Source organism: Cyprinodon tularosa, unplaced genomic scaffold (assembly GCF_016077235.1).
Source record: "Cyprinodon tularosa strain WSP-4 unplaced genomic scaffold, ASM1607723v1 ctg479, whole genome shotgun sequence".
Lineage (NCBI taxonomy): Eukaryota > Metazoa > Chordata > Actinopteri > Cyprinodontiformes > Cyprinodontidae > Cyprinodon > Cyprinodon tularosa.
The window spans coordinates 88505-109782 of record NW_024039206.1 but is presented as its reverse complement, the minus strand read 5'-3'; the positions used below and the strand labels follow the sequence as shown (position 1 = coordinate 109782).

At 38.7% G+C, this 21278-nt stretch overlaps 1 protein-coding gene across 3 annotated transcripts in view; it reads right to left on the bottom strand.

Moving 5' to 3' along the window:
- Positions 1-21278, bottom strand: part of satb2 (SATB homeobox 2) — a 117643-nt gene that overhangs the window by 20266 nt on the left and 76099 nt on the right. For all 3 annotated transcript variants that reach the window (XM_038301954.1, XM_038301955.1, XM_038301956.1), the window contains 6 exons: positions 17143-17193; positions 15501-16084; positions 11024-11236; positions 10826-10912; positions 7288-7440; positions 1470-1664 (listed from right to left, as the gene is read on the bottom strand). In XM_038301954.1, the coding sequence (XP_038157882.1) occupies positions 1470-1664; positions 7288-7440; positions 10826-10912; positions 11024-11236; positions 15501-16084; positions 17143-17193 (1283 nt within the window). The remainder of the gene's footprint in view (positions 1-1469; positions 1665-7287; positions 7441-10825; positions 10913-11023; positions 11237-15500; positions 16085-17142; positions 17194-21278) is intronic.

The window sequence follows — 21278 nt, the reverse complement described above, 5'->3', positions numbered from 1 at the left end:
TTCTTCTTAAAATTGGTGCATTTTTTTATTGAATTGAAGAGGAAATTGAGACACTTTGCCAATGGAACAAGACAATTTACATTTAAAATAAGAAAAAATCAATTGCATTGTCTTATTTCAAGTGCATAACGTCTGATTATCTTATTTTATGGTAAAAATACTCATTCCATTGGCAAACTATCTCATTTACCTGCTTGAATTAAGGGTAAATACACTTAATTTAAAAATTGTTTACTTATTTCCAGATTTTTTTTCCAGTGCACCAACCACCATAAACTGGGTTCAGACCACACTGCAAAAACAATCTAGAAATAGGTAAAGATTTCATAATTTAAGTGTTTTTACTCTTAATTTGAGTAGGTAAGTAAGAGGATTTGCCAATGGAAGGAGTATTTTTATTCTTAAAATAAGATAATTAGATAAAACTCACTGGAAATAAGACAATGCAATTGTTTTTTCTTATTTTAAATGTAAATTGTCTCATTCCATTGGCAAAGTGTCTCACTTACCTCCTCAGTTCAAGAAAAAATACACTTATTTTAAGAAAAATTGACTTATTAAGATTTAAATGTTTTGCAGTGCAGTCTTTAATACCCACTGAGACCACACAGGAAGGGAAGATTCCTATTAAGTCTCAACTTTTATTATTCAGAATCAAACGACACGCAAAGACCCGCTCTTTGTCTTTAATACCAGATATTATATTTCTGATAGAAGCAATTTTGTTATTTTTCTTAATATAGTCGAACAAGTTGGCGTTTGTCATTACATTGACATTATTTTCTTAATTTTTTAACCTGGGTTCCAATAACACTATTGGCTTGAAATTTTGAATTTCAAAGTATTTCACTGAGGGCCCTATAAAGGGTTAAACTGTGTGGAAGTTGCTTCATTCACGTTCCCAGATCCACATGCAGCAGCAGCTCCTTCTTTACAGTTTCTGTTGAAGTTGGATGTGAAGAGGATCTTCAGCAGGAGAAAAGCGAGTAATCTGGATGTTGTCTGCGTGGGAGGGCCGCTGACACGTCACCATGTTTCCTGCATCGATCTCCCTACCCGCCCTCCTCATAAACTAATGGGGCATTTCCTCTGATGCCACACCACCCAGCAACACTGTTTACCCTTCGCTCCGGAGGGGCAAACATGGACACACAAAGACACGCCAACAACACGCCACAAGATCAAACGGCCTGATGCTTACTTCTAAGCGAATAAATACGAGAACGCAATAATGACAAACGAGCTGAGTGACGGTGGACATATCCGGACGATACATCCGGAGAAAAAGGCTTCATGCTTTAGACAAAATGAGATGGAGTTTCTGAGGAGAGACGTGGAAGTGGAGCGAGGTGGCAGCAACGTTCCCTGTTTTCCTCAATCAGTCAGGAATAGATGTTGAAGCATCTGGCGCCCGTTTTCTGAGACGCCGCTCTGACGTGGGTAAAAGCCGACAGATAAGGAGAGCTTACGTGGGCATCCTGCGGCAGGTGGAGGACGGTGTGCAGCCGCTCGCTGTGATGGTGGCGCGACTCCTCTTCATAGGCCAGGTCCCTGTCGGCCTGCGGCAGCGCCAGGAACCTCCGGATGGTGCACAGGTTGTCCCACAGGGTTCTGTTCTCCGGGCTGGGGTTCTCCTTCCATCGAAGCAGCTCACACAGCCAGCCCTGCAGAGATCAGACCGCTTTATTAAAGCTTTCTGCTATCAATCTGGCCTCAAATATCAGTGGAAGTAAGAAGCAGGGGCCCCAAGTTCCTGGGGGCCCCATAAAACTCTCTTTACATGTATAGTTACACTTATTCATGCACATTAATTATCTTTTTGATTTAAATCCTTTCGCTAAAATGCCGTCAGAACGCTGATAATATTCAGTGTGTCTCAGACCCCCCCTTCAGTGTCCACCATATTGGATCAGTCCATTTGCTGCACATGTTCAGAAAGGTCCAAACAGACAGCAGCAAACCATTTGAAAACAAACCATGCAAAGAGCAGTGTTGCCAACTTAGCGCTTTAGTCGCTATATTTAGCCACTTTTCAGACCCCTCTAGCACTTTGATTTCTAAAAAGCTCCTAGCGCCAAATCTAGAGACTTTTTTCTGCTACTGGAGACTTTGGAGACAACATCTAAATGCAGCGAACTCTGCTCTCCAGAGCGAGTAGATTGGTAACCCCGCCTCCTGCTCTCCTCTATCTTGTCTGCTGTCATGATTCATGCAGCTATTATTTCATCCAAATGAAAAATGGAGAACAGAGAAGCAGATCATGGCTTGTCTACAGTGAAAAGAAGGACTGGGTTATTTACTTTGGCCTTTTTGGAAACACAGGAAGGAGCAATCAGCTAAGTGAGCTCAGTGCTTGGAAAAAATCTTTCATTCCTTTAGAGACAGCATGAAAAGTCAGCTGAGTACAAAACATAGAGAGGAAAACAAGAAGAAAAGGGACAAGAAGAGAGGGACACAACCTAGAACAGATAATGGATGTCTATTCTATTAACATTTCTCTATCTGTAGAATGGGGCTGTTTTATGTGTTGCCTTCTCTATTCAGAGGGGCCCCCTGCCTGTCTTTGCGTAGCGCCCCAAATTTCCTAAATCCACCCCTGCTAAAGAAATAAGACATGAACTGATACTTCAACATGAGTATTCCAAAAAAGTTCAAAAACCATCCACTGGATTTTGTTTCCAAGTTTGAAGATGTTTCGCTTCCCATCCAGGAAGCTTTTTCAATTCAAAGTATCATAAATAGCTTTGAGTTCAAGTCTTTATATAGTACACTGCAGAAACGATCTAGAAATAAGTCAAAACGTCTTAAAATAAGTGTATTTACTCTTAATTTGAAGAGGTAAATAAGATGATTTGCCAATGGAATGAGGATTTTTCCTCTGAAAATAAGATAATTAGAAAACATACATATGAATTAAGACGTTTTTTCACTTATTTTAAATGTACTTTTTCTTGTTCCATTGGCAAATTGTCTCACTTAACTCCTCAATTCAAGAACAGATACACTTATTCTACCGAAAAATTACTTATCTGGATTTTGATTTTTCCAGTGTAGCCAAAAACTTGTTTTGGTTTAGAAAACATTCAAACTGAACCAGAGGAACGGTAACCTGACTCCGCCAGATGGATTTGCTCCGCATATCCATCTGGAAACCTTCCTTTGAAGTAATTTTGGGAAGGGGCGAAAATACTGGTTAGCTGATTGGCCTATGTTGGTGATAGACGGGCCAAATAAACCAATCAGATCAACGAAGCATATGACGTAACAGATTAGTGAAACCTTGAAAGCTCGCGAGATCAGGATGGTCTCACGAGGCTAGAGGAACGGGTCCGCCCCTTAGGAATGGAGAGTCGTTTGGGTTTTTTGTTGGCCTGCAATGCCTGGGTTGAACTTTGTTGGAATGACTATGATCTGGATGAGTGCACTGGAAAAAATCGAAGTCTAAATAAGAAATTTTTTCTTGAAATAAGTGTATTTGTTCTTGGATTGTGGAGGTAAAATACACATTTTACCAATGGAACAAGAGAATTTACATTTAAAATAAGAAAACACAATTGCATTGTCTTATTTTAAGGGCCTTTTATCTAATTATCTTATTCTAGAGTAAAAATACTCATTACATTGGCAAACTATCTCATTGACCTACTTAAATTAAGGGTAAATACGCTTAATTTAAGACATTTTTACTTATTTGTAGATCGTTTTTCTAGTGTGAGAATCTTCACCAGCATTCAGCATGACCATTTTTTCTTGGATGGGTTTCGGCCGTCATGTATCTGCATTCTGAGATTTATTTGATTTATATACTATTACTGAGATCACATGATGTATTATCCATTAATAATGTTTTCATTTTTTTGCTTCTAATGCTTCTTTTTGTTTTAATTTACTATTACATTTATTTTTGTTATAGGATGTTTAGCATTTTAATAGACAAAGAAAAACTTGTTTTATAAAGTTTCTTTGAGGATAATAAAATATTGCTATAAAATAAATCTGGTATAAAATGTAAAATACCGGTAATTACAACAAAAGAAATTCAAGCAATACACTGAAAAAAAATCTAAATCTGGACTAGTCAGTTTTTTCTTAAAATAAGTGCATTTGTTCTTGAATTGAGGAGGTAAAAGAGACATTTTGCCAATGGAACAAGACAATTTAGATTTAAAATAAGAAAACACAATTGCATTGTCTTATTTCAAGAGAATATTATCTAATTATCTTATTTTAAGAGTAAAATTACTCATTCCATTGGCAAACTAGCTAATTTACCTACTCAAATTAAGGGTGAATACACTTAATTTAAGACATTTTTACTTATTTTTAGATCGTTTTTGCACTGTATTAGTTTAGTTTAGCCTTTAAATGACACTTAGTTCAGGATCTAAAATATGCAAAAATGCATTAAAATAAGTATTTTTGCCTTAAATTTGAGGAGGTAAAGAAAATTCGTATTTCAGCCCTTAAAAAATGAAATTCGACATCATGCTCATGAAATAAGAAATGGTGTTTTTTTTTTCTAATTTAAATTAAAATGATCTCTGTTGACAAATTATCTTACTTACCTGCTCAAATGAAATATTACACTAATTTAAAAACAAAATTAACTTAAAAAATGTAATTTTTTTAAGCAGTGAGACCCCAGAAGAAAAGGTTTTGTCTCCTTTAGTTTCTCATTTTGGGATGGAGACATTCAGCAGGTCCTGATAGGACCTCAAGGCCCTGAGGGGTTGTAGTGCTGTGAAAGATGACAGATGTAAACCGGTGTTCAAGTTCTCGACGGAGAACAGGAAACCAGGGAAGTTGTGTTAGAAGTCCTGCACCACCCACAATTTATTCCTCTATTTTTCCAACATGCTCCCATTGACGGCGTTCTGCAGGTAAGGGAGCTATTACGGCTAAACTCACACAACCTCAGCCCAAAGAGTCAGAACTAACCCCTGCAAATTGAGCGGAAAAGTCGTGGATCTACAGGATATTCAATGAGGAAGATGGAGAGGATTGAATTATGCCCGCTAGGCTGCTTGGGTTTGTGACACCAGCTGTCGTGTTCAGCCAGCCTCCTCGGGCAGCATGTGCCGCCTAATAGGCCCATCATCTCTCTCCTCCTCGCTCTCCGTCCTTGTGGCCAGCTGCAGCAGATGGGTGCACCGAGCCGTGACCCTTCGCCGCCCCCGCAGACCGCCAGCCCCGACCTGGGGGATGGCGCTCGCCACTAATATACGCATCCACACAGAAACACACATGTGCTGCAGGTACCCATACATACAAAGACCGGTCTTTGAGCCAGATGCAAAGGACCTATAACCCCCGAACTTTTCCACATTTTATCACAAACCAACACAAAGTAGCTAAGTGGAAGGAAAACAATGCACAATTTTCTACAATTTCTCACAAATAAAATGTGGCATGCATTATCTTTTCAGCCCCCTTTACTCTGCTATGGATAAATAAAACTTAAAGGTGCGTTCAGCGTGGGAGATGAATGTTCTGGAGAGGTTTAAACCAGAGTTTAAGCATCTCACAGGGCGCTCTTAATCCCTCAGCTGAACATGAAGCGACTCTGGCATCGTAAAAAAACAAGATATGGATGTCCACCTAAACGGCAGGAGGCTGAAACAGGGCGATCTGCAGACAGCAGTTCTCTCCACTTTGTTAAAGGAGAAGTTAGGGAAGCCATTAAGAGCCCAGAACCCAAGTTAAGGCTTAAAACAACTGCAGACGGTTCTCGTCCCGCTTCACCTTCCAGCAGGACAAGAACCCTGTGAACATTTGTCCATATTGGGTCAGATCAAAAGCTATTTAGTGTTTGAATTTCTTGAACTTTCTGCAAAGAGGAAGACCTTTAATGTGCAAAAATGGCAGAGCTAATATAATTTAAAACAGGGTTCACCAAACTTTTTAATGCTGAGAACTAATTCATGGTTACTGAGTTATACTATGGGGCTGCTATAGGCTTAGACTGCTGGAGGACATAGGGACCCCCATTTCATCATTCTGCTTCATTCTATCTCTATTCTCCCACTCTGCAGAATCTGTTAGTTCAATCTCTAACCTTCTGCTCTCTCTGCTTTTTCTCATAGTAGCTTCATCTGGTCTGTTCCTGTTTGGCTGTGACTCCATCCTGGAGAGAAATATCAGCTGTGCTGCTGCCATCAACACCTTTGTTTCTAGATGTTGGAGCTTGGCCTGTTTTCCAGTGTAGTCCTGTTTCTCTGACTGTGACTAACTGGATGTGCTCTCTTCATCCTCTGACATGGGAGCTGGCTCGGAGCTCGTCTGCCTGGCTGTGTGTTTCCTGGACGGGGCCGCCTGTGGAGCTGGTTGACAGTTGCCTTTTGTATCTATGCTTCTTTTTCTACGTCTGCTTCTGTCTCCTTGAACCCCAGTGGGCCTCAGCAGATGGCCGCTCACACTGAGCCTGGTTCTGCTGGAGGTTTCTTCCTGTTCAAGGGGAGTTTTTCCTCTCCACTGTCGCTACAAGCATGCTTAGTGTGAGGGATTGCTGAAGAGTCAATGAGTCGATGCAATCAGCTGGTTTTCCTTAGATAGAAAACTTTGAATCAATCTGACTGGATGATCTGGTGAACTGGAAAGTGACCTGAGACGACATGATGAGAATTGGAGCTATAGAGATAAACTGAATTATAATGATGTTTTTATGAGTTTTAACAGTTTTTATAATGTCAATTTTTAAAGTAATAGGAAATAAACAACATATTGGGCCAACATATTCTACTGGCCATGGATCCTTTTAACAATAATAGTTTGTTTTTCACATGAGATGCCAATAAAATCTACAAAAAGATGGATGAAGCAGGATTCTTAGCAATAAATATAATAATATATATTTTAAAATCATTAAGATTATACAATCAAACACAGAAAGGTTTGGTTTGAATTTTCTCCATGCAGGAAGGTTTTCATCACAGCCGCTTTTAAAATAACTTCCAAACTGGTTTGATGTGGACCGCAGACGGATCGACCTGCCTGTTGAAGGATGGAAGCATTTTTCCACTTTAAGCAACACAAACTATGTCTTGCAGTTGTAATGAAAAGCTGACATCTCTTTATTGTCTGCAGGGCTCAACGGCTCCTCAGGCAGAGAGAAAACATCTGCAGCCACATTCAGAGCACAGAAATACACCTTATCGCTGCTCTGGATCTTCTCTGTTCTGCCTGTTGTTTTAAGAGTGTTTCAAAGCTACAAGATGATGAAAATTATTTCTATTTATTGGACTCAGGACACCCAGCAGCAGGTATTTGGAGCGTCGTCTCTCAGCTCACCTGGCTCTTGTTTGCAGCCACCTTTGCAAACAACGCCTGTGACACCTTGGCTCTCTTCATCTCCTGCTGAATCTCCTCATAGATGCCTGACGTGATGTTGACCAGCGACTCCAGCTTCAGAGGGAGGTCTGGGCCCGGCCCGGATGGCTTCGGCTGGAGAGGGAAGAATAACCAATCATCAGTGATCACGATCTCCTATAGTTCTGCTATAGGCTTAGACTGCTGGAGGACATAGGGACCCCTTTTTCATCATTCTGCTTCATTCTATCTCTATTCTCCCACTCTGCAGAATCTGTTAGTTCAATCTCTAACGTTCTGCTCTCTCTGCTTTTTCTCATAGTAGCTTCATCTGGTCTGTTCCTGTTTGGCTGTGACTCCATCCTGGAGAGAAATATCAGCTGTGCTGCTGCCATCAACACCTTTGTTTACAAATGTTGGAGATCGGCCTATTTTTCAGTGCACATGGTTTCCACGGGTCATTAAAAATCATTAGTCATTAAATTATTATTTTTTAATTTGCATTAAAGTTCATTAACCCTGTAATGCCAAATGTATCATATTTGATACATACGGTTTCTGAAATGTTTTGCGTCTGACACCTTTTGCATAATTTAATGGTAAAAACTTTGCTCAAAATCCTATCATACACAATCAGATATACCTGATAACAGCCAGTAGAAGACTACACAAAAAATAATATTGACTTATCGCATAGTAATAAATTATTAATATCAAAATTTTATTTCTGTTTTTTCTTTTTACATATTTTGTTAAAAGGCCAAATAAGGAATTCAAACCAAAAAAAAAGTAATTTTCTGTTTTGTTTTATTCTTGGATCGGGCTTTCAAGGGTTAAATGTGGTTATAGTGGCTTTTAAAATGATTTAAAAAAAATTATAAAAAACAATTTCATCAGATATATTAGTTCAGATATAACTGGTTCCGTGTGTTTGTGCGGAACTGCTTCTGGTTGATTGTAAAATCGTATATTTGGAATAGAAACGAGGCGGAGAAAAATCTAGAGAATGAGTAAAATGCAAATTTCAACAAAAGTGGCTGGAAAACGAGGAATTCAGGACATGGCTGCAGCCTGTCAACGGTAAAGATGATGTAAAAGATGACGTAGGATTGTGCAGTAAATATATATATATATGTATGAGAGTCATGGATACTCACTGATGGCATTAAAAATATTTCTAAGAGCATTAAAAGTGCATTAAAAAGCATTAAATTAGAGTTACTCATTACTGTATAAACTGGTGTAGTCCTGTTTCTCTGACTGTGACTAACTGGATGTGCTCTCTTCATCCTCTGACATGGGAGCTGGCTCGGAGCTCGTCTGCCTGGCTGTGTGTTTCCTGGACGGGGCCGCCTGTGGAGCTGGTTGACAGTTGCCTTTTGTATCTATGCTTCTTTTTCTATGTCTGCTTCTGTCTCCTTGAACCCCAGTGGGCCTCAGCAGATGGCCGCTCACACTGAGCCTGGTTCTGCTGGAGGTTTCTTCCTGTTCAAAGGGAGTTTTTCCTCTCCACTGTCGCTACAAGCATGCTTAGTGTGAGGGATTGCTGAAGAGTCAATGAGTCGATGCAATCAGCTGGTTTTGCTTAGTCAGAAAACTTTGAATCAATCTGACTGGATGATCTGGTGAACTGGAAAGTGACCTGAGACGACATGATGAGAATTGGAGCTATAGAAATAAACTGAATAGAACTGAAAATGTGCAATTAAAGAGTTGCTGAAGAGTCAATGAGTCGATGCAATCAGCTGGTTTTCCTTAGATAGAAAACTTTGAATCAATCTGACTGGATGATCTGGTGAACTGGAAAGTGACCTGAGATGACATGATGTGAATTGGAGCTATAGAAATAAACTGAATAGAACTGAAAATGTGCAATTAAAGAGTTGCTGAAGAGTCAATGAGTCGATGCAATCAGCTGGTTTTCCTTAGATAGAAAACTTTGAATCAATGTGTTGTGAATTGGTGCTATAGAAATAAACTGAATAGAATTGAACTGAATCAGGAGATTTAAAAAAAGAAAAGCAGACTTTATGCAGCCAAAGGAAAAGTTGTCCTTTATCTGCTGGTGAAACTACTATCAGCTGATGATGGAGTCGAGCCGGTCACTGAACATGCCGAGTTCTCCGCACATCTGCAGCGCACGTCTCCACATGACTGTTGTTTACAGATCGAAGTCATTAGGAGCCCCTCTTTTGTCTCTTTTTGGCTGTTTCTGTTTGAGCGGCCATGCGCTGGCTCTCTCTGAGCGCTTGTGTACACAGCGTTTGAAGTCATCCACGAGACGTGCACGGACCGGCTCGCTTACATTCCCTCAGCATAAACGATGCTGAGATAATTTTACATAGCCATAATAAGAACAGGGCAACTTATTCAGCCGCAGCCATGAATGGGCATTTGCCCTGAGATCAGAGGGAGCCGCCTTATCGCCGCTGCACATGGAGGACGGGTCGGCACGCTGGTTTCATGTGTGTGATGTTTACAGTCGGCTCATAAGAAGGCTTTTAAGACTGCTTCCAGTCAGAGTCCTCAGATCATGACATGCAGACGTCTTTGGAGGGAATTTTGTTCAATTATTGTTGCAGAGAACTCGGTTAGAAAATGGAGGTTTGAAAAAAAAAAAAAACGCAATCCTGAAATGAAACGTTAAGGAACTTATGAATAAAAAATAGGTCTGGAAAGTAACGTTAATGTGCATAATTATGATTTTGTTTTTTTACTGTATCTTTCTTTCCATTTTTTAACAGATTTTAAGATAGTTTTTTTTTTTTTTTACACCTTTGTTTCTAGATGTTGGAGCTTGGCCTGTTTTCCAGTGTAGTCCTGTTTCTCTGACTGTGACTGGCTGGATGTGCTCTCTTCATCCTCTGACATGGGAGCTGGCTCGGAGCTCGTCTGCCTGGCTGTGTGTTTCCTGGACGGGGCCGCCTGTGGAGCTGGTTGACAGTTGCCTTTTGTATCTATGCTTCTTTTTCTATGTCTGCTTCTGTCTCCTTGAACCCCAGTGGGCCTCAGCAGATGGCCGCTCACACTGAGCCTGGTTCTGCTGGAGGTTTCTTCCTGTTCAAAGGGAGTTTTTCCTCTCTACTGTCGCTACAAGCATGCTTAGTGTGAGGGATTGCAGGGATGACATGTGAATGAATTGGCGCAATAGAAATAAACTAAATTAAACTGAATATAATCTCTCTATTTCAGATTGAGTTTTATGAAATCAGATTCTTTTCAAATTGCATTTTTACAGATCACTTTCTCTTCACTTTATGCCCAATGCAAACACTCACTATTTGGTGAAATATGAGTGATTTTTTGTAAAACATCACTCATAGAGAAAGAGAAATTTGAAAAACTAAAATTTTAAATATATATTTATATTGTAAGAAATAAAATCAATATATCTGAGAAAAAGTAAAGCTACTCTCAAAACCTTTTTCTGTTTATTTCTGGTTTGGATTTTTTCCAAATGTCCAAGTATAGAACAGATTTCTCCCCATAGGTTTAAGGTTTAAGATGGCGAATAACTCACAGAGTTGGAGATTTTAGTCTTGTTCTTCCAGATGGAGGCCCAGGTATCAGGGGCTATTGGGTCGTCCAGGCTCCTCTCCCACACTTTCTAAGCAGAAACACGTACAGACATACACCCCATCAGACGTCAGTCTCAGCTACCAATCTACGGTTTTCTGCCAGTTTTGTGTTTTTACTGCGGTTGGAGAAGAGCTCTAACCTGTGAGAGGCGCTGGGCTCCGGGGTTGTTGGAGTTGGAGGAGGGCAGCCCCACTGAGGGGTTCATGGTGCGCTCTCTCTCCTCCTGGTAGATGCGATCGCGCTCACTCTCTGGTAGGTTCAGGAAGTTCTGCATAGCCTTCAGGTTGACCAGCAAGGACTGCGACGCCGTGCGAGGGTCCTCCTCCTTCCGCAGGATTTCTGACAGCAAGCCCTGATTAACAGAAGCCCCAACATGTCACCACTCAAACATTGGGCCAACTTCTGCTACTTTTTAAAGGGAAATTCAGATTTTTTTTTTAATTAAGGGCCAAGACCAAGAAGCCCCTTAAAACAACTCTAACCTCAGAAACCTCACAGCAGTTTCACTGCAAAAGCTGATTGAAAAATAAGCTAAATTTAATGCTTTTTTCCAATAAATTGAGCCAGGTAAATGAGATGATATGCCAAATTACATTAGCCATTTTCCCTTAAAATAAAATAATTAGATATCATGCACATACAACTTTTCCTTTGTATTTTTAGCTAAATCATCTCATTCAAATGGCAAATTATATTATTTACCTAATTAAATCAAGTGAAAATATATTTATTCTAAGAAAAATGACTTTTGCAGTGCACTATTTTACTCTGCAAAAATGATCTAGAAATAAGTAAAAATGTCTTAAATTAAGTTTATTTGGCCTTAAATTGAGCAGGTAAATAGTGCGATTTGCCAGTAAAATTAGTATTTTTACTCTTAAAATAAGATAATTAGATAAAAGGCACTTGAAATAAGACGATGTAGCTGTTTTTCTTAATTTAAATAAAAATTGTGTTCTATTCACTGCAAAAAAAATCTAGAAATAAGTAAAAATGTCTTAAATTAGGTGTATTTAGCCTTAATTTTAGTAGGTAAATAAGATGATTCGATGGAATAAGAATTTTTACTCTTAAAATAAGATAAATAGATAATTTGCACTTGTAAGAAGACAATGCAATTGTTTTTTCTTATTTTAAATGTAAATTGTCTTGTTCCATTGGCAAAGTATCTCACTTACCTCCTTAATTTTAGAGCAAATCCACTTATTTTAAGAAATGGTCACTTATTTAGATTTATAATTTTTGCAGTGTATGAACACTTTAGCACGGAGGCCATGGCCTGCTCAAACCCTGCGCATACCAGTGACGTCACGCTATATGATTGGTTGAACGTTGCCACGTAACATAAAACATTGTGGTTGCCCAGGCAACGATAATAACAATGCAGCGTTCGTGTGCCGAGTCGGGAGCATCTGAAGCAATAATGAGCGATGAAGTTTTATTTGATTGATAACAAAACCCCCCAAAAAATCAGTTTCTGATTAACAAAGTAACTGTTAGACCATGATATAAAGGGGTAGAGTTGGGAGGAGCAGTGGCTAGCTGTAGCTAACAGGTTAGCCTCTTTTAGCTCGCTCAGTTAGCCATATTAAGCTACACTACTTTTAAATTCAAGCCATTTTTTTCTTTTTTCTAGATGTTTTTGCAGTGCAGTCGCAATATCAGAGGAGATACACTGGTAAAAAAAAATCTAAAATAAGTTCATTTTTTCTTGAATTGAGGAGGAAAGTGAGACATTTTGCCAATAGAACAAGACAATTTACATTTAAAATAAAAAAAAACTATTCCATTGTCTTATTTATAGTGCATATTATCTAATTATCTTAAGAGTGAAAATATGATTTCAATTAGAGAAATCTCATTTACCTACTCAAATTAAGGGTAAATACAATTAATTAAATTTTTTTACTTATTTCTAGATAATTTCCAGTGTAAAGAATCAGTGTAATATTTAGAACACGTATTTCAGGATGTAGCCATTATCTCTTCTCTATTACTGTTATTATCAGTTCTTCATTTATAGGTTGAATAGTAATTTAAACAAAAGTCTTAAAAACTGATGGCATCTTGCAGAATGGATTTAACAGCTCAAAAATATCTGCCTGCTGCTGTTTTCCCAATTGTGCAGTAAAAAAAATCTTCTCTAAATTGGAAAAACATGGAAACTCCACTTCAGAGCCAAAATGAGGCAGTGTATTCTCATTATCAGTTCGTATGAAATCGTATGAAAAGTTATGCACAGTAATTTCGTAAGTTTTTGACGTTTTTTTCGTCGTATTTCGTCGTATTTTTACGTCTTTTCTCGAGACAAGATATCCTCGCGTATGCGCATCTTAGGCACCATTCAATAACATAGAATTTAACATACAATTAACCCTGACCCTAAGATACAAAACAGCAAGCAACCTAGTTAGAGACATCAAGAAGTAATTATTGCACTGTTTTTTCCAGTTTTACGTCCGTCCGTGGATCTGCTTTTTGGCTGCGCATGCGCACTGATCTGTTTTTTTCTAGGAAAAACGTCAAAAACGTACGAAATATTGTGCATAACTTTTCGTACGATTTTACAGAAACTGATAATGAGAATATGTTGAGTGAGGTTATAAATGCAGTGTGACCCATGGCATTCCGTGGGGCGGAAAACACGACAATACGTATTTATAGAGGCGTTACAGTAACATGCAGGCAAGAATATCGCATTTCTGCACAATGCCAGCAGGCAACTACCAGCAGAGCTCATGCATCTGTCCATTATTCAAAGCAGGAATTCAGAATTGTACAACTGAAATGAATACAAATTAAAACATCTGTAATTTAATAAAAATTGATTTTGGTTGTTTTTTTTTCCATTTTCTATTAGCGTCTGAGACATTGATTAATCAACATCTACTATTTTGATTGGCCAGAGTCCAGTAGGAGTTTCACAGTGAATCATCTTCCTCAGGTTTTGTGGATCTAGGATGAGATCTTACAGCTTTAATCAAAGCTTTGCAGAAAAGTTGAAACACCAGGCAAACAAAAACAAACAGTTGGCTGAAAAAGGTGGACTGGATGATAAGGAGCTCTTTAAATTTGACGAAGCAGCTTTTGCTGTTGGCCTCTAATAATTGGAGCCCATCAGGTTGATGCACTAAGGATCAGATGTTCTTCTTCTTCTTCTGGTTTTTTTGGTTCACCAAACCCCACCCACCCTATTTAATCTCTAACTGAAATGAGAAACCCATCTTAGTCTGACCAACAGCAGGTTGGATTTTGGTAACATTTAGCATATCAGTGCTAACGCTCATTAGCATCACAGCAGCGTATATAAATCTTCCTTTGGTTCGACGTTTGATTCTTTTAACTTTTCGGGACCAAAAAACGTTTACATTTTAAAAACTATGAAATAGATCTGATGTTTGCTAAATTTGACCAGATGATTTATGGAGTGAATTTTGTGCCATCATTGTTACAAGCAAACAACTCATTTAGTAATTGGAAATAGAATATAAAAAAAAAAAAAAAAAAAAAATCAAGATTTTCTAAATTTGAGAAAAATGCATTCCAGAATAAATTTTTTTTTTTTTTTATCATTCTTTGAATTGTTTTTTTTTTCTCTATTTTTTTTAATTTTCAAAATTTTCAACTGATTTATAATTTCAATCTTTTTTTTTTTTTTTTTTATGAATTCCTTTCTTTTCATTTGACAGATCACATTCCCATCACTTCCAGTCCAATAAATGATCCCAAAAAAATTAATTTTCAATTAAATAAAAAAAGTTAAATCTTGCTGAAAAAAAAAATAAATAAATAACAAAATAAAATTTGAAAAATGTAAAATCTATAAAGAAAAAATTAAAATTTGAATAAATGAATAATTGGAAAAAACAAGTTAAGAAAACTGTTAATTTACTCTTAAAACCTTTTTGATTTTGATCTTTTTCAAAGTTTAATTTGTGGATTGTGTTGCTTTAAGTTTTATTCACCAAAAAAAAACCCTTTTTTCATATTTTTATTTGCATAACATTTTCTTTAGTTGCAACAATAAAGGAACAAATTCCCTCCATGCTGATTATAAACAGAAATCTCCACCTGGCCTGTGAGCCTCCCTGTACTCTGCTCTAATGGGGCGTGCTGTGAGCAGGTTAGCGCAGCATGGATGCATCAGGTGTTCCTGCTGCTGGGAAGGCGGGGGAGGAGACCTGATGATCTCTCACCCCCTCCCCTCTGAACTCCTGCTAACCACAGGAAACCAAAGACACGAGGATTCCTTCTCTCACGTTTTACACTGGAAAAACCATCTAGAAATAAGTAGAAATTTCTTAAATTAAGTGCATTTACCTGTATTTTGAGTAGGTAAATGAGATAGTTTGCCAATGGAATTAGTAATTTTTACCATTAAAATGAGATAATTAGATAATATGCACCTGTAGTAAAATAATGCAGTTGTGTTTTCTAATTTTAAGTGTAAACTGTCTTGTTCCATTGGCCAAATGTCTCTTTTACCACCTCAATCCAAGAGCAATTGCACTTATTTTAAGTAAAAATGACTTGTCTAGATTTGGATTCTTTCCTGCTCATCACATAGTTTGGGCTCCTGCATCTGGATGGGTTCGATGGCGTTCCTGGCTCCCTACCTGGGTGCGGTTGAAGGCCACGCGGGCGAACACGGCCTGGGAGACGCTGGCTCTCTTCAGCTCGTCTCTGACCTGCTGGTAGATCTCAGAGGAGACCTCAGCGGCTGAGGGGTTGCTCCCAGGATGGTCTCCTCCACCTTTGGAGGAACCCCGAGGGATGGGGGGGTGGTTGAGGAACTGCTGGTTGAGGGTTTGAGGGTGCTGGTGGGCCAGCAGGCGGCTCACCGCCAGCTGCTGGTTGATGAGGTGGGCCATGGCCAGCTGCTGGCGAACCAGCTGCGGGGAGAGCTGCGGAGAGAGGAGCCCACCCGGCCCCAGCAGGGGCTGCAGGGGGCCGGGCGGAGGCGGCGGGGGAGGCGGGGGCACTTGTCCTGTGCGGAGGGGAGGGCTGTGGTGGAGGGGCCCGTGAGGGGAGGGCTGCTGCTGGGGAGGAGGAGGCTGCTGCAGCGGCTGAGAGGGGGCCTGCGGGTCGCCGGATCCGGCTTTGAGGAGGGGCCCGCCGGAGCTGAGGTGGCTGAGCTGAGCAAGGTGAGGAGGGGGTCTCTGTCCCAGGACGCAGAAGTCCGACATGTTGTCCCGCTCAACTGGAGACAGAAGACATGAAACAAAAAGCTTCAGTGAAAAACATTGCAAAACGATCTAGAAATAAGTCAAAATGTCTTAAATTAAGTGTATTTACCCTTAGTTTGAGCAGGTAAATAAGATGAGTTGCCAATGGAAGGAGGATTTTTACTCTTTTAGATAATATACACTTATTAATGGAGCCTAGGCGGAAGTTTAACTGAATAACCTGATTATTCGTCTTCATTTGCCTGTGACTCAGCCAATCATCTTTGAACCACGCCTCTACGAAAGCCAATCAGCATCTAAAGCTCATCTTAAAAGGCCTCCGATCTGCAACTCATCTGCTCCCTAGTGCGCAGGCAGTGGCTGCGCCGTATGACTTCATTCAGATGACCCCGTTTCCACCCCCCTCCATCCCCTCCTCCACCATCGTAGCTTAAGCTTCATCAGAGTTTCATTCCTCCCGGACTCTTACTGCGTTCCCTGTCTCATCTTAACCGGTCAGGCAGTAGACCGCCATGTTGAGCCTGGTTCTGCCAGAGGTTTCTTCCCAACGGGGAGTTTTTCCTCTCCACTGTCTCTTCATGCTTGCTCATCATGGACAGGTTCTCTCAACCTGTGTTTTCCAACTGGACTTCCATCTTCCAGGTCCCTGAGTGAAGCTCTAGTATCAGCTGGAGCAGTCCACTGGATCTCCCCATAAAGCTCAGCAGACCGTCTCACTAACCAGCAGTCTACAGACTGACCAACTCTATCTATCTCCTCTGCACCACCAGGTTCAGGCCTCGGGGGAAACAGCCTTATTCTTTACTCCTGTTCATGCATATCTATTAAAATTCAGCGCTATGTTTCCTGCTGAGGTCTGAGCGCCAAAGACCAAGTAACTGTATCAATAAATTTCTCCTAATTGTCTTTTCTCTTCGTCTTGAGTTTATCAGATTGAATTGTCTTGTTCCATTGGCAAAGTGTCTCACTTACCTCCTCAACTCAAGAAAAACTGCGATTAGTTTAAGAAAAAATGACTTTTTTAGATTTTTTTCCAGTGAAGCAACCGAGCGAGAAGCACTGAGGGCCTTACTCTTGATGTCCGCCGCGTCTCGACCGGCCCACATCTTCTCCAGATAATCCCCTGTTTAACAGAAGCAGCACACAATCAGTGGAACGCTCCAAACTCCCACCTGCACACTGCATTCATTTACCAAAAGCGTTTGGGTTTTAAAAATTATGGGAATGAAAATCAAAACACAAAGACAAAACACTGCAAAAACCTTCTGACTATGGGCCGGATCTATCAAAGGTTTGCGTGTATAAAAACGTGAGCTATTTCACTGCGCACGCTAAAAAATTTACAAACTGATCTATCAACAGCGTGCTAAAAGGATTTGGTCTTTAAAACGTGCTAAATAGCGCCTCTTATCCATTTAGTACCTTTTCTGCAATGAATATGCAATATGGGGCGTTTACACGCAAAAGTGCGTCTTGTGGGAGGATAACATGTAAATATATTAATTTAGCACTCGCAAAGTGTTTTATCAAACCTAAAAACAATTTTGCTAACGGTATCTGACTCTATATTTAACACGTTTCAAAAGAAGGTGCAAATGGTCTGTATGCGTAATTGCGCACACATGGCAGCGGTTATTGTCGCAAGAAGGAGACATGGAAATGAAGCAAGGAGACGCAGAGAACGCATTTTTTCACTCCGTGTGAATATTTTTGGAATGAACGAGGAAACGATCATCAAAACATGTCGTTTATCCAGCATTGCCATTTTGGAGCTGTTGGGGGAACTCCGAATGGATTTGGAGCCAGCCACAAGGAGGACCCACGCAATACCAGATATCACAAAACTCCTTGCAACGTTGCACTTTTTGCATCTGGGTCAGAGAGCTGGGATCTCCCAATCTCGTTTTTCAGAAGTGCTGTCTGACGGGGTCGGGGTTCTCCCCCTGCGCCTGTGGAGCAACATGCCAATGCTGCGGGGATGCGTAATCTCATCCACAGTCACTTCTTGTGAGCCATTTGGTCTGTGCATTTTTCTACAGGCCAATACAAAACACCTGTTTTTTTGTTGTTGTTTTTTTTTTTTTTACTGCAGTGAAGTAGAAATTCAGCCACATACCACCTTAGGGAATAAAGGTTGCCAAAGTTTTTTCTTTATATATCACTGTAAGATTTAAATTTCTTAATGCACTACTTTGCCGCAAACCACAAAACGCGCAAAACCATCATTTAAATAGGGCGTCTCCAACAGTTTTGCACCTGCCACCAGTTACGCAATCGCTCTTGTTAAATCACGAGCAAACCATGGTCCAGCCCCTCGCGCAAAATTCCAGTTTGCGAGCGCAAATTACTGCACGCAAAATTGGATCTTGATAAATCCGGCCCCATGAGTAAAAATCCCTTAAATTAAGTGCATTTATTTGAGTAGGAAAATAATAATACCATAAATATTATAAGCAATGCTCCACTGACAGTAAAATGATAATTTACTGAGTAAATCAGAGAATAGTTTCGGCTGCTGTCAGTTAGAACTGGTCAAAGTTTAGCCTCTGAGGTGAGTCGATCTTTATCAGTGCAGATGGAGCGTCTGCATGGTGCAGCATGAGAAGAAGTGATGCAGAAATTCTGTATCAATAGCTGCGTTTCCAGTGAACTGCTCACAGTGTAATTATTGAAATTATTATTTTATTTCGCATTATGTTCAGCACTGTTCATGTTACTACTGGCAGGAACGACAAAACGATGGGAAGTAGTGAGAGGATGATGGAGAAGCAGGTTTTTTTCTTCCTCCATTATCGATTTAACAAATTTACATTTAATTTTGATCACATGTCTTATTAATTGTGACATTTTTTTTTTATTAGCAGAATATCGGTTAAATTTGCTGCATATTTGATATAAAATCATAGCTAATGAAGCATGTTTGACTTCACAGAAAAATTAGGTTGCAGGACTTATGCACAAAATTAAATGTGTTCACTGTAAAAACTATAGACTGCAAAAATTTAAATCTTAATAAGTAAATTTTTCTTAAAATAAGTGTATTTTTTCTTGAACTGAGGAGGTAAGCGAGACACTTTGCCAATGGAACAAGACAATTTACACTTAAAATAAGAAAAAACAATTGCATTGTCTTATTTCAAGTGAGTTTTATCTAATTATCTTATTTTAAGAATAAAAATACTCATTCCATTGGCAAATCCTCTTACTTACCTACTCAAATTAAGAGTAAAAACACTTAAATTAAGAAATCTTTTTCTAATTCTAGACTGTTTTTGCAGTGTATAAAAAAATGAGTAAAATTTTAAAGTGTATTTACCCTTAGTTTGAGCAGGTAAATAATTATAATAAAATAATAAAAATATAAATAATTATAATATATATATATATATATATATATATATATATATATATATATATATATATATATATATATATATATATATATATATATATATATATATATATATATATATATATATAATTTTGCCAATGTAATTAGTATTTTTACTCTTAAGATAATTAAATATTATGCACTTGAAATAGGAGACTGCAGTTGTTATTTCTTAGTTTAAATTTATTTGATTGGCAAAGTGTCTCACTTACCTTCTTAATTTAAGAACAAATTCACTTATTTTAAGGAAAAAAAAAATCACTTATTTAGATTTACATGTTTTGCAGTGCAGATAAAAATCAAAGCACAATTGCAATGACACTGCAAAAACGATTTTGGAATAAGTCAAAATTTCTTAAATTAAGTGTATTTCCCCCTAATTTGAGCAGCTAAATCAGATGATTTATCTTTGATGACTAATTTTACTATTAAAATAAGATAAATAGATAATATGCAGTTGAAATAAAACATTTTTTTCTTATTTTAAATGTAAAATGTCTTGTTCCATTGGCAAAGTGTCTCACTTACCTCCTCAATTCAAGGAAAAATGCACAAATTTTAAGAAAAAAATGATTTATTTAGATTTCAATTTTTTGTAGTGAAAAGAATTGACTGTAAATGTTAATTCTACCATAAATATTGATAAAATCTCAGCTGATTCTCAACAAACTAACTGTTGAAGTAATTACCACTATAAAAACACCAAATGTTTCACCAGTGTTTGCTTTGGAAGACATGTGATGAAGATGCTTTGTGCTGCGATAACCTGAGCGAGTGGATAAACCTTCTGCTGCTGCCTTTTAGCTGCAGCTCTGCACTGAACAAACGCAAACATGGATTCAACTTCAATATCTGAGGTGTGCTGCCATCTTCTGCAAACAGAAACCAACAAAACTCAACTCAAAAACTCAAAGAATCTGATTCTTTAAATGCATCAAAGTAGAAAACTATGATGTGTTAAAAGCAGCACTTTAACTTAAGGATGTTCACACAATGGCAGCTGGTTTCAACATCAGGGAGGGACAATTAAACATGAGGAGAGAGCAGAGATAACAGGAAGGTTGGACAAACTGGAGCGGGCCGGACAAAGTTTTTGCCCTTTGAGGCAAACATGTAGAGTGAGAATACTCGGAGGCCAAAAGTTTTGATTGTTTTTTTTTTATCGATTTGATTTTAATACTTGCTAAACAGTGAACTACGCATTACTTAAATGAAACAAGAAGTTTATGTAAAACAGGGATCTGCAAATCGGCGGATTTGAAATGTTTCCTGGTTAAAAAGAAAAACAAAGCAAAGAAAAAAGATATTTTCTCTACTTCTTTGTGTTTTTTTCAGGACATGCCACAAAGTGTATGGATGTTTTTTCTTCTATTCGTAACTGAATAAACTCAAAGCAGAGTCATACAGGACTCTGCAGAGGAAAGAAGCAGAGAGAAGCTGATCTGTGAAATGCAAAAAACAAAATTCAATTCTTAAAACTCAATTTGAAAAAGAGAAATAAAGAAAATAATATAAAAAGAAAGGAAAAGATTTAGAGAAACTTTATAACTCATTTTGTAAACAGGGTGTTAACAAAACAAAATTTCGTTCAGTACAGCTCTCAAGACGTTTCCATTTGTTAAAGTGCAGCAGTGATCAAATGTTTTAGTTTACAGGTTACAGTTTCCCAACATTCAGCACTAACGGCGGTGGGGAAGAAGCTGTTCTAGAATCTACTGTTCCTGCATCGGATGCTTCGAAGCCTAATGGCGTATTGGCAGCGTTTTGGTATAAAGGGGGAAACCGTCAGTTCTCCTCCAGACTTCATCCCCATCATA